At 37.3% G+C, this 14,748-nt stretch overlaps 1 protein-coding gene across 1 annotated transcript in view; it reads right to left on the bottom strand.

Annotated features, from left to right (window-relative positions):
• Window positions 1-14,748, bottom strand: part of EPB41L5 (erythrocyte membrane protein band 4.1 like 5) — a 109,147-nt gene that overhangs the window by 17,031 nt on the left and 77,368 nt on the right. Inside the window, exons 17-19 of the mRNA XM_069461144.1 lie at window positions 10,316-10,479; window positions 6,836-6,933; window positions 1,107-1,235 (exon numbers count right to left, since the gene is read on the bottom strand). Of these exons, the coding sequence (XP_069317245.1) occupies window positions 1,107-1,235; window positions 6,836-6,933; window positions 10,316-10,479 (391 nt within the window). The remainder of the gene's footprint in view (window positions 1-1,106; window positions 1,236-6,835; window positions 6,934-10,315; window positions 10,480-14,748) is intronic.

Genomic DNA, 14,748 nt, shown 5'->3' with positions numbered 1-14,748 from the left:
GGTCTCACCTGTTAATATCATTGCATTGGAGTTTGGGTTTCAACATACAAATTTTTGAGGGGCACAAACATTCACACCACAGCAAATGATAGCAACTGTTACTACTGCAGCTACTACAACTATTGAGGGTCAACGTTTTTTAAATGCTCATTACATGCCAGGCACTGTTCCACGTCCTTTACATTTATATTCTTATTTCATCTTTACAACCCATCTTAAAGTAGGTACAACCATTATCCTATTTTAAACATGATTGAACTGAGGCTCAGAAAAATTAATTTTCCCTAAGTCACAAAGCTAGTAGGTGACAGAACAGAAATGGCATTCTACAGCCAATACTGTCATATTTTATATTTATTTTTACATGTAAATATTATGTTTTATGTTTATATCGGGGCGGGGGAGAGGGTAGATAAAACACATGAACAATATTCCTCAAGTCCACTCAGGTCTCTTGAAGGTTTGTATGTGGGGACAGGATGGGTAAAGTGGATCTTCTCAACAAGAGATTTTGATATCCTAGCTGACAACCTGATTTGGTGAGGTAGACTGCTGCCCTGGTTTTAGGATGGAGGATAAGTCTGAAAGTTAAGGAGAGCCAAGGAGAAGCTGCTTTTTGAGGGCACAGCTACCACAGCCCTCATGGGGGTTGGTCTCTACCCACTATATCCTTCACCAAGTCCCAGCCAACTCTCCGCCTTGTTTCTCACTCCTGTTGCTAATAACATCAACATTTTGCCAAACTGAGGGTAGCTGGGTGGTGCGGAATAGTGGATGGATAAAGAAAAACCTAGAATCACAGACATACTGTCAAAAGAAACCCAAACAATCACTAGGTTTTTCTGGCCATAAGAGTGGCAAGACTCACTCTTACAGAAATTTGTTTTTGGGTTTTTTTGGCTTCTAATACCCCAAAGCATCTTTATTCTAACTTTTTACCCCATGACTGCCCCTTCTTAATCTAGCCTGATTAGAATTTAGAGTTGGGCAAGGCATTTACCATCTTGAGTGTCTGTCTTGGTATTACAGGTCCTACACTCTAATCACTTGCTAAGTCCCACACTCTTTCCACTTCACCAGGGCTACCTCTACTAAAGGCAGCTTACCTTATGTACTGCTTCTACTTGAGCCTTCAAAATGTTACTCTTGAAGTCAGGAGGAACTCTCATGGCATTCAATCCTGGGCTCTCAATGGCATTATTAAGACATTTTTCAGTCAACTTCACCACTTCTTCCTAGATATTAAAAATACACTGTAATCCCTCTGACAGGCAGTAGTTACATGGAAATAGGAAAGAGACTGATGAAAGTTCATATTCAGACAACCAGAAAATCATGTCTTAAGCAGCCATATCCTATTCCAGGCATAATCAACTCCTACCATCATTTACCTATGGATAGCTCCAGAATCACAGGGATTAGCCTTTATAGGGCCAAACCTAAAATCCAGCTGAAATTAATTACAGCAAATGTTGCCCATTCTCTGTGTGTGGCATTTGTCCCAGATGGTATCTCTAGTTATTTAGTTGCTTAAAGACAGGAAATTGGGTTCAATGATTTCTAGAGTTCCCTACCAATTAATATTTCATGTTAACTCTGGAGCTGTCACCAAGGAGATACTTATGCCTGGGATTACATGTAACACAGCTACAAAAAGGTCACCTCAGACACAGACACATGACAAAGAATAATACACAAATCCAGTCAATGAAGATCATAATTAAAACAACATAAATTAGCTATTATGAAAAAGAAAAATATGGAAGGAAGCAGATTAAGAAATAAATTTAGAAGAAATGCAAATTATCTGTAATATAACTGATATTTTACTTAAAATGAATTACAATCACCAATAATCAACAGTTATTACTACTGTGGTTGCTATTTTAACACTGGTCTAAATAATAAACTCAATCTAAATATTTTCTTAGTGTCAGATACTGTGGGCTTTGTTCTATGTAACAGGCCAACTACCAGGTATAGAATTACATATTGCACCACTCTTCCAGGTTTAAAAAGATTTAATTAACATGTCTACTCTAATATGGTGTTCCTAGTGTGGTCTCCAGGCATCTGACTCTGGGTGGGACCTCAAAATTTGAATTTTAACAAGCTTCCCCATGCGACTCTGATACATATAAAAGTCTGAGAATCACTGCTTTAGATTAGCCTCTGTGCCTGCGATCTCCTAGTCTTCAGAATAGTTCCTACATTGGTTGAAAGAAGTCTTTATGTCCTTTTTCAATCATGGCTGGTTGGTTCAAATGCTTTCATTTTTTTTTCAGAGACAATTATGTTGCACACTCAAGATTGCTGATATTTACACACAGTAGGATTCTCAGAGCAACTTGCCTCTGACATAGGCAAATATTTCTTCTTCTGCCTATATTAAAAACAAAAAGAATTCAACACACACGAGTGTATAAATTGTTACCATCTTTCTGGAAGTCAATTTTACAAAAGTACCAAAGGCTTCAAAATTATGCCTGTCCTTTGATCAAGCACTTCTACTTTCTGGGTATTATCCCAGAGAAATAAATAATCCAAGATGATTACAAATATTTATTTATATGACTGTTTATCACACCAATGATTATGACTGAAAATTAGCAACAATCTAAGTGTCTAATAGGGGCCTGAGTAAACACATTGATTACACATTCATGCAATTTACACTGTCTGTTAATGTGTTGCTGAAATAAAGGAAGATATTTATAATTATGTAGTTTTAACACATTAACTGCCATGTGAGCTGTATTTAAGTCACACTAGTTTTGAGGCCAGGGCCTCATGAAGCAAAACCTGGGCAAAACCCTGCAAACTGGTTCATGAAAATCTTGTTGATGTTCTTATTGTTACAACTAATATTGACAAATTAATTCTGAAAATGTGGATTAAATGAATAGAAGTCAATAAATTTCATTTTTCATTAAATTAGAAAGGATCGTTTTGTTTTTGAAGTTTTATTCTATTTTTCCTAATAAAACAGTGTGGTCCCAAAGAAAACAAATTTTTTTCTAGTGTGGCAGTCAATGTGTTAAAAAGCAGAGTCATTGCCCTAAAGCTGCGGTCCCCAACCCCCAGTACTGGTCCCCCGCCTGTTACGAACCCAGCCTGCAGAGCTCCACTGCCCTGGCCCACCCCCCATCTGAGGAAGAATTGTCTTCCACAGAACTTGGGGTGAAGGTGCACAGCAGGAAGTGAGCAGCCACTCCCCTCCGCATCGCTTGCATCACCACCTGAATTTCACCCCGCCCCCCGTCTGTGGAAAAATTATCTTCCATGAAAAGGGTCCCTGGTGCCAAAAAGGTTGGGGACAGCTGCTCTAAAGGAATTCAAAGACATAGGTCAAGAAGGCACAGAGAAGAGACTAAATTGCCGAAAGGAGGAGACACCGAGAAAGAGGGAAGAATCTGAACAACTTTTACAATCATGGCATCTCAAAATTGGAAGGAAGTCCATCCAACCACCAAGATACTTCAAATGTGGTTAATTCTTAGTCTTAGCCTGAGGAACCTCGCACACTGGAGAACTTGCTGCTTCCTTGGTGAGCGCGTTCAATTTGCTGATGACCGTTAGGAAATGCTTTCTTACATTAAGGTGACATCTGCATACCCCTTAACATATTGACCTTAACTCATTTCTGAGGCTATTAAAAACAAGTCACATTAATTCCTCTTTCACATCTCTTCAAATAGCTGAGGATGGCTAAAGTGCTCTCTCCCAAGATTTCTATATGGTGATCCTCAAGCTAACAATACCAAGTTATTACTTCATTTCGAGGACCTTCATCATATAGATCCTTCTCTTCTTGAACTGCTTTAGCATACCTACATCATTTTTAAAGCGCAGTATCCATAAATGAATAAAATACTATGTGTGAATCCTCTTTTTTAAACCCTTTTAATTAACACAACATAGCTTTTACAGCTAATTCATACTTTATTTATGTGTTCTTAAAATTTTTTTATTTATACACACTGTTATATTCTAGTCCCCACTCTAATCTTATAGTTGTGAAATTCATCATAATATATTTTCTTAAATCCAGTCCATCATTCCAGTCTGTCAAAGTCCACAAGATCCTAATTGTGCCTTTCAAAAACTGTATGTCCCAGCTGCTATCATCTGAAAATTCTATTAGCATAAGAGACCTGGGAAAGAAAGTGGTCACTGGAGATGCCATTTGCAATACTAATTTCTATGGGCGTTGGTGGGACAGGTCTGAAGTTTCCTGAGGTCAAGACCTTTTGGAATTCACATGCATCTGTGAATTCCACACAATATTTATCATTATATCTTACAAAAAGTAGACAATAAATATTTGTAGAATTGAGTCCACAGTATACTAAGGGATCTCAGGTGACTATCAATCCTGCATAATGCAGATCTGATGTGATCCTTCTAAAATTGGTTCTCAAAACACGGTCAACTCTGCTGTCAGTAATACTGTCTGAGCCTCAAGATTGTGTTGCTGGTTCAGACCCTTTCAGTTATACAATTCTTAGAGCTAGTCATCCAACAAATGATATTTTGCTTTAAAATGATGTATTTTATTTTCAGTAGGCTTTCTTCCTAAAATTAGTAAGGCTGACAATAAGATTAATTTGCATTTCTTAAGCACACATCAACTATCGATGGTAGAGGCAGAGAAATCAGCCTGGATTAACAATGTGTCACATTACTGAAACATGAATCAACTCATCAACGTTTTTACAATACAGGTTGAGTATCCCTTATTTGAAATGCTTGGAACCAAAAGTATTTCAGACTTCGTATTTTTTTGGATTTTGGAATATTTACATTATACATACCAGATGACCATCCCTAATTCAAAAGCCCAAATTCTGAAATCTTCCAACAAGCATTTCCTTTGAGAATCATGTCAGTACTCGAAAAGTCTGGGATTTTGGAGCACTTCAAAGTTTAGATTTTCAGATTAAGGATGCTCAACCTGTACTCTAGTTGACTAGAGATAAGGTAGTGAGATGTCCTTTATTTATTAGTCCAATACTGACTTCTTCCTTCTATTCTTGCCTGACAGAGAGAAAAGCCTCACTAAATATTAGCTGCTATTTTTCCTAGCTATGTGATCCCCCAAATGTTCCTTAATGGCACACTGCCCTTCAATTCGTGCATTCCTTTACCACTCCCTTTCCTACCCTAAACCCACAACTCCTCATCTTTTCAAGACTTCAAAACTAATTTCACAGATAATCTGCCTCAGAAGCAGAGTTGCATTATAACAACATATGCAGGGAAATTTATACAAGAAACAAGTAGTTGTTCAATAGATTTCGTGAACTCCTAGCATAGCCAACAATATCATATCCTTTCTCTCCCTGTACTCAAGAGTCACCAGGCTTCATGCTTCTTCAGGGTCATTCTAGTCCTCTACTAAATTTTTGTCAAATTAATTACTAATCATCTACAGCTTTCATGTAAAATTTTCAATTTATTCTTTTGTTTCTGATCCTGCATTCCCCTACCTCACAAAGATAGTAAAACAAACTGACGCTGTGAAAACAGACAAACGTAATAGAATACTGAAGGGTCAAGAAAACAGAAATCCTTTCTGAAATTTAATCACCTAAAAGATATTTCTGAGAAAAAACATTAGAAACAAAAAAAAAAAAAAGGTCAGGCACGGTGGCTCACGCCTGTAAGTAATCCTAGCACTCTGGGAGGCCGAGGTGGGTGGATCGTTTGAGGTCAGGAGTTCGAGACCAGCCTGAGAAAGAGTGAGACCTCTGTCTCTACTAAAAAATAGAAAGAAATTAGCTGGACAACTAAAAATATATAGAAAAAATTAGCCGGGTGTGGTGGCGCATGCCTGTAGTCCCAGCTACTAGGGAGGCTGAGGCACAAGGATTGCTTGAGCCCAGGAGTTTGAGGTTGCTGTGAGCTAGGCTGATGCCACGGAACTCTAGCCCAGGCCTAGCCCCAAGCAACAGAGTGAGGCACAGTCTCAAAAAAAAAAAAAAAAAAAAAAAGGACTGATCCAAGACAGTTTTAATAATGACAATGCAAGAAGAAAATCACTCTCCACCCTATACTGGTCTCTAAAGAAATTCCACTCAGTTATCCAAAGATGAAAGAACACGGTGAATCAGAGGTTCCCCTTTCCTTTTTAAAACCAAACCAAAACAAAATTTAACTTGCCCTTGTTATCAGTCATCTATATGTAGGAAAAAAGGGTTTCTCCAGATCATTACCTAAAATCTCTTCTATTTAGTGAGGACATCTGGTAGCTAATATGATTGATTATAAAACTTCTATCTCACTCAATTTAGTATAGTTATGCCTGTAAGTTATTTAATATAGAAATAAAAAAAATTTTAATTATAGTCAAATAATTAATTGAAACTTAACTGGCTTAATTGATATGCATCCCCCATCCCCAAAAAATTCAAAGGGGAGAGCGTGGAGAAAAGGATGAAAGAGGAAGTTGAAGCATCTGAAATTCTATTTTCTTCCTCTTTACACTACAGAGCAGCTCTCTTTCAAGCAAATCCTTCTATAATTTCAAAGGCTTTCCACAAGTCCTTGAACTGGACAGGCTGAATCAAAATAAAAGGTTTAACACCCATCACACTTTTGACTTTTTTTTAAATCATGAAATGATCTTACAATTCTTAATGTTGCTATGTAAATTTCCTCCTTCCGTCCTAAACATCCACAAATTCCATCTTTTTAAATGAGAAAACAGGTTTATAAGAGCACAGCACAGACAGATTTCCCAGTTAAAGAAAAGAGAAAGTATTATCTTTGGAAAGAAGAGATTCCTGGAAGCTCTAGAGATGTGTAACAGGTGTTCACAGGGAAATCTGAATACCTGGCTGTTGACATTAACATCGATGTTGGATCGAGGGGACAGCAAAGAACTGTTCTCCATCTCAAGCTGTTTGAGCTTCTCTGAGGCATCTTTCAATGCTGAAAAAAATGGCAAAAATAGCCCCTCAGTCCGCTAAGCTGTTATAGCTGTGTGAGGATAGTTTTTTTTTCTCAATACCAGTTTTCATTAATTAAAAGTAATAATCCATGTAAACACAAAATAAATAAATTTTCTTTCCATAACTAGGCACCTCTCCGTTAATTTGATTAAGAGTTAATCCTAAGTAGGAACATTGCCCTTTATCTGCAGTGCTCCTAAAAAGCAACTGGATGTAGAATCTCAACAGCATGTGTGGTTAAGAAAGTTTACCGAGCCAAGAGACTTGAAGAGCAGAGAACACTTGTGACGTGATCCTTTTCTTCTATAACCACAACACAAGCTCATGTCCAACCTCAATACTTTGCCATCTTCATTCCTTGGCCCTGACTACACACCACTGTAAACTAAACTTATGTGGAGCAAACTGATGAAGGAGCTATATTTATTCATTCACTGAGTCAACATATTATATATTGGTACAATCAGGTGTGATGCAAGACATGTATTTTGCATTCATAATGTTCTTGCTAGCTGCAAAACACATTATAAAGTCCTCTAAGCACTGAACAGATACTGTATTAACCACAATCCAGCTTTAAATGAACTCTACTTAAAGTAATCATCCTGAAATTATCTTATTTTGTGGGGATTAATTTGGTATGAGTTTAAATTTTTACACTTATTTGACAAAAAAAAGTTATTGAATAACTAATAATTTCTCAACGTTCAGACAGAAGAAAGGAGAAGGAAACTCTGAAATGATGTCCTCTGGGTCAAAGGAATCTTCTAAGAGTGCTCATCAATTAACCTAGTGGATTCTCTCCCTGTCTGCACATTAAAATCAGAGGGGGAACTTTCAAGAAATACTCATTCCCAGGGCTTACCCTAGAGTAGTTATATCAGAATCTCTGGAACGAGGATTCTGGCACTAGTAATTTTTAAAATTCTCCAGGGGATTTTAACGTACAACCAAATTTGAGAATCACTAATTCAACACTGGTCGTCTCATTTACTTAGTTGCCATCTCCTGGTTTTCTTCTGCTTTAAATTACTTGATACCTGAATTTTAACATATGATGTTGAGACCACAAATGCTGATGAATTAGTACTTTTTTTTTTGGTTGAAATAAAGCTTCTTCTGCTACCTCTGTCTGGGGAACATCCCATCTGAGACATAGGATAAGCTGTTTAAAAAAGTTACTATTTGTAACTATTAATACTTAACCTACGTCCATCAGGATACTGACATTACAACCAAAACAAAATACAGAATAAACTGGATAACAAGATTGAGACAATAACACTTAACATAAATATACTTTACTTATTCTCACCTACTGACTTTGAGCAACTAAATCATATTCATGAAATTCACACTATTCAAGAATTTCTTCTGCCACAACTTCAACAGCATTCAAAGTCTGCTTGAATACTTTCTGTATTGAAGAAGAGCGCATTAACTCTTAGGTACCTATGTCTATTATATGGCAGAAACTGTTAAATTCTTCCTTATACTGATGCAAAATCTGCTTTCCTATACTTGCAAATTGCTCATCCAAGATTCACCAATAAAGTGCCATAAAATAGTCTTTAAATATATGAGACTTTGAAATATTTGGAGAGTTATGTCTCATTTGATCTTTTCTTCTCTAGGCATCTATACTACCATGTTACCCTAACCTAATAGAATCTGCTGAAAAGTATGAACTCAGTAAGTGTTTGTTGATACAAGACTATTACAGCACTGAAGAAATTAAACTATCTGAATTCATATAATGGACACAAAATGGAATGCAAATGAAATGAATATTGCTATCTCTATAAAAGAGACTATTTCTATTTTAACCCTAGAAATACTTTGCATTAAGCTATCTTGCCTCTGGCTGAACCTAAATCTTGAAGGCTCTGGTTTGCTACGTCTTACATCTTTCTAGTGACAAAGAACAAGCATTTCTTCTAACAAGAGGCAGAATCCAGGGCAGGGCTGTCAAAACTGAACTAACCAAAAGAAATTATTGCAGAGAAAGTACATGAGAAATAACAATGGAGAATGTTTTCTTAATCCAATAACTCACTACTACTCTTTAGAGAAATCAGATTAGAATATTATTCTGAAATTATCAACATAATAAGTTAAAGTTAATTCTTGTTTCCCTGATCTCAGACTAACAAGCACAATTTAAACATGTTAGATGTCAATAAAAACAATCATGATGTACCTGAATATTTGTCTGTAGTGGTTACTCAGGGAACAAAAGAACAAATTTTTAACACCACTTACCAGTTGAACTTCAGCATGTTCTATTAACCAGAAGCCCTGTGCGACTTTTCACTAACGATTCTTATTTCTAAATTACTAAATTACTGAAGAGCTGTATTCTATGCTCTTCAGAGACAACAGTGTACTCACTGGCAATTTTCTATGAGTTGTTTAAAGATGGTGTCTAATTTTAGCCTGTGACAGAAATCAAAATTGGCAAGAACCACATAAATACAAGCTGCTTTAAAATGAACATGCATTACCCTGAGAATCAATAGGAAACTTGTTTATAAATAGGTTATGCTTTAATATCAAACCAAACTCACAAATATATAGACATTTTCAATGAACAATTTACTTCTACATTTAATCTTTGAAAAGGTTTTTTAAAAAAACAGCATTGTTTCTGTATTATTTCTTTTCGTGGGCCTATGAAATAACAAAACACTCTGTCAACTCTGTGCCCTAGAAAATCTTTAAGGAAACTTTTATTCTTCTTAACTCGCATTCAAGAAAATAAAAACCACAAGTTTGAAAACTCTTAAATGTCTAATGGCTTATAATTGGTACATATTTAATGGCCTCAATTATGTTATCTTAAATATTTCAAAGTTCTCTTAAGTCAAAAAAACACAAGAAGGCATAACAATTCTAAATTAAATTTAAAAGTTCAATTATTGGCCGGGCGCGGTGGCTCACGCCTGTAATCCTAGCACTCTGGGAGGCCGAGGCGGGTGGATTGCTCTAGGTCAGGAGTTCGAGACCAGCCTGAGCGAGACCCCGTCTCTACTAAAAATAGAAAGACATTATATAGACAACTAAAAATCTATATAGAAAAAATTAGCCGGGCATAGTGGCGCATGCCTGTAGTCCCAGCTACTCGGGAGGCTAAGGCAGTAGGATCGCTTAAGCCGAGGAGTCTGAGGTTGCTGTGAGCTAAGCTGACGCCACGGCACTCACTCTAGCCTGGGCAACAAAGTGAGACTCTGTCTCAACAAAAAAAAAAAAAAAAAGTTCAATTATTACATAAAATATTCTTGGAGAAACTGATTTAAATATCTCATTTCAAAGGAAGATAAAATAAAAAGGTACCATTGATGTATTACAGCACATTTACTTACTCTCATATTCAACTTCAGGTTCCTCTACACCAGTATGCCTGGTGCCTACATGAATTTCATCTGGTGTTTGGGAGGCTTCCATAGTGTCAGATGCTCCAATTATATCACCAATGGTTGTTTCCAGTAAGTCTGGAGTATCTAGCAAATCAATATTCAGAGGCAAGCTGTAGAGGTAATAGAAAACTTATTTAGACCACAAAATTTATCATGAAAAAAACTTAAATTACACTTTGTCCTCACATCCATGGGTTCTGCATCCATGTATTCAACCAACTGCAGATTGAAAACATTTGAAAGAACTAAAAGTAACAACACAACAATAAAAAATACAATTAAAAAATACAGTTTTACAGCTATCTAGCTATCTAGCATTTACACTGTATTAGGTAGTGTAAGTAATCAAGAGACGGTTTAGGGTATAAAGGAGAATGTGTGTTGGCTACACCCAAATACTACATCATTTCATATAACGGACTTAAGCATCCCAGGATTTTGCTATCCAAGGAGCATCCTGGAGTCAACCTCTCACAGATACGGAAGGACAACTGTACTAACAAAAATCTTTGTTGGAAGAAGATTCATGAAAAAATTTGTGTCTCAACTGACTTTATTCATCTCTTAAAATCCTTCTTTGGCTGGGCAGACTTCTTCTCCCAGCCAAAATGGAGTAAAAAGGACTGGGTTAGCCTCCCACCTGAAATAACTTAAGGGGGAAAAAATAAATTATTTTCAAGACATTAGATTATCAGGCAACAAAATACAGTGATTCTGAGATTTGGAAAACAAATGAGGTGAGCCCTATGATTGTCTTCAGAGAATTTCTAGGCCACGGTGGTGGGGGGAATGAGGCAGAGCATGGAAGACTCTCTCGGCTGAGAAGATGGGCTGAGAGTCCAGGGACACCAAGGCGACTAGAGGTCATAGGATAGAATGCCAGAGAGGAGAGAACAGCACAGAGAGAACATATCCTGGAGATATGCAGAGGGTCCCTCTCAAGTACTCAGTACTGATGAGAGTACGTGTGTGAGAAAACTCCCCAAGGCTTGGAAGAGAACTACCTGAACAGATTAGAGGAAATGAGTGAAACTAACACTAGGCCACAGTGCCTGTTTCCACAGACTGACTATAAAAACACCCAATTCATAGGACACTGAGCATTCAGGAAGACCTTGCCTCAGTAGTGGAGAAAAATTAACCCAAACTGAGCACTGCCACAGACCCACCTACCAAATCACAAAAGCAAGACGTAAAAGGATCAACCTATTTCCAAGTAACTCAACTGCATCAACAAACAAAGCTCAAGAAGATTTAGAGAAGACAAAAGTATCTAGCACCCAAAGTAAAATTCACAATGCCAGACATCCATTCAAAGATTACCAAGAATAGGAATGATGAAGATACGACATCTCTATGGTTCTCCTGGAGAGAGTTGGAACCCATTATATTAAGTGAAGTATCCCAAGAATGGAAAAACAAGCATCACATGTACTCACCAGAAAATTGGTTTCCCTGAACATCACCTAAATACAAATCTGGGAACGACACCAATCGGACATCAGACTGAGGTGGGGGGTGGGGGAGGGGATGGGGGTATGCCTACACAATGAGTGCATTGCGCACCGTTTGGGGAGTGGTAACACTTGAAGGTGCTGACTCGGGAAGGGGGGGGTGGGGAAAAAAATATGAAACTGTTGTTTGTAACTTGCATTGTTCACTTAATAATTTATCATGAATATTTCCCATATTATTTCATATCATTGTACAAGAAATAATAAAAAAAAAAGGGAAAAAAAAAATAACTTGATCCAATAAGAATCTGAGTCAATGGGAAAGAAAGTATTTGACTCATGATGTTGACATTGTGCCATAAAAAAGACAAGGCCTCATTATGATTGTCATTCCACTGGACTTCCTTTTGGACTTTAACTCAGTATGCATTGTCAATAACGGGACATTGGCAGCTCACTAACTGGAAGAAAACTGAAAGTAATACCATCAAGACACAGATAACCCCTTGATGAAAACAAAGCATTAGGGTCCATGCCTCCAAGGATGATTAAAAAAATGACTGCATTTTGATTCTGTTTGACTAATTTAAACTTTATGGGACAAAATAAACAGATTATGATGACAAATCCAAGCCAAAAAAAAAAACAAAAACAAAAAAAAACAAAGATTACCAAGAATACAAAGAGGCAGAAAAAGATAACTCATACTAAAGAGAATAATCAATTAACTGAAACTGACCCACAACTGACTCAGATGTTAGAATTAGCAGAGAAAAACTTTAAAAGTTGTAACTGCATTCCATATGTTCTAAAAGTTAAGCAGAGATGTAAAAGACATAAAAAAGACACAAATCAAACTTATAGAGATGAAAACTACAGTATTAAGATGAAAAATATATTAGATGGGATTTAAAGCAGATTAGACAGAAAAAATATTGAACTTGAAGGCATAGCAATAAAAACTACCACCCTCAAAAAAAAAAAAACACCACAAAAAGAATCAAAGAGAGAAGAATATTAGTTAGCTGTAGGACAACTTTAAGCAGTCTAATAGTAACTGGAATCCCAAAGTGGGGGTGGGACAGAACAAATATTTGAAGAAATAATGGCTGAAAATTCTCCAAATTTGATGAGAACTAAAAACCCGTGTATCTAAGAATCTCAACTAACCCCAAATGCAAGAAATGTGAAGAAAACTACACCAGACTTTATGCCAACAAATTCAACAACTTAGATGATATGGATAATTCCTTGAAAGACATAAACTGCCATGCCTCCCTCCAGAAGAAATACAAAATCTGAATAGACACATGAATTAATAATTAAAAATTTTCCCACAAGGAGCTCAGGCCCAGATGACTTCCTTGGTAAATCCTATCAAATCTTTAAAATAAGAATTAATGCCTAGCCAGGCGCGTTGGCTCACAATTATAATCCTAGCATTTTGGGAGGCCAAGTTGGGAGGATTACTTGAGGCCAGGTGTTTGAGACCAGACTGAAAAAGACTGAGACCCCCATCTCTCCAAAAAACAGAAAAATTAAGCAGGCGTGGTAGCATGCACCTGTAGTCCCAGCCACTCAGGAGGGCTGAGGCAGGAGGACTGCGTGAGCCCAGGAGTTTCACATATTTTTTTAGAGCATTTTTGTAAACCATGGATAACTCAAAAATTTGAGTTACTTTTGAGTATGAATTCCGTTGTGGAACCAATGCAGTACAGACAGCTCAAAATATCAACGAAGGCTGTACCTAATGAACACACAGTACATCGATGGTTTCAGAAGTTCCATTCTGGTGATTTTCATCTTGAAAATGAGCCATGTGGGCGACCTGAGACCAAGGTGGATAATGATGAACTGAGAGCTGTAGTCGAAGCAAATCCATCTCAACCTACTTGTGAATTAGCAGCAAGGTTTTACATTACTATTCCAACAATATTGGACCATTTAAAACAAATCAGTAAGGTAAAGAAGTGGATAGATGGGTATCGTATGAATTAAATCAGCATCAGAAGAAAAATCATCTCGAAGCTTGCCTTTCTTTGCTGTCACAACATAAAGGCAAACAGTTTCTACGATGTATTGTTACATGTGACGAAAAATGGATTCTTTCTGACAATCCCAAGTGTGTTCAACACAATGGTGGGATAAAGATGAAATGCCGAAACACAGTCCAAAACTGAATATTCATCAAAAAAGGCTAATGGTGTCTGTTTGGTGGTCCAGCGCTGGTATTATCCATTACAGCTTCATGAAACCTGGTCAATTACAGATGTCTACTGCAAACAACTGAACAAAATGATGAGGATTCTTGTGATTAAGCAGCCGAGATTGGTCAATAGAGACAGGCCAATCCTCTTACAAGACAACGCTCATGTTGAAACAATGCTGCTCAAATTGTAGCAACTGGACTTGGAAACTTTCTGTCATCCACTGTATTCACCAGACCTTGCACCAACTGACTACCACTTCTTCCAGCTTTGGACCACATCTTGCAAGGCAAAATATTCAATTCTGAACAAGCTGTGCAAAACGTCTTTCTCAATTTCATCGCCACTTGCTCTCCAGGCTTCTTTGCTGCTGGCATAAACAAGCTACCATTAAGATGGCAAAACTGTGTGGATAGTTTAGGTGCATACTTTGATCAATTGTACTGCTTCTTGTTTCAGATATACTAAACTTCTGATTCAAAATCATACATCTCATATTTAATGGCCTAACAGAAAAATTAGTCGGGCATTGTGGCACGTGCCTGTAGTCCCAGCTACTCGGGAGGCTGAAGCAAGAGGACACTTGAGCCCAGGAGCCGGAGGTTGCAGTGAGCTATGATGATGCCACTGCACTCTACCCAGGGCAACAGAGCAAGACTCTGTCTCAAAAAAAACCAAAAACCAAACAAAACAAAAAAAAAATGGTCACCGTAGTGAT

The sequence above is a fragment of the Eulemur rufifrons genome, chromosome 1 (genome assembly GCF_041146395.1).
Source record: "Eulemur rufifrons isolate Redbay chromosome 1, OSU_ERuf_1, whole genome shotgun sequence".
Taxonomy (NCBI): Eukaryota; Metazoa; Chordata; class Mammalia; order Primates; family Lemuridae; genus Eulemur; species Eulemur rufifrons.
The sequence above is the reverse complement of the archived record's forward strand: the minus strand, read 5'-3'. Positions and strand labels throughout refer to the sequence as shown.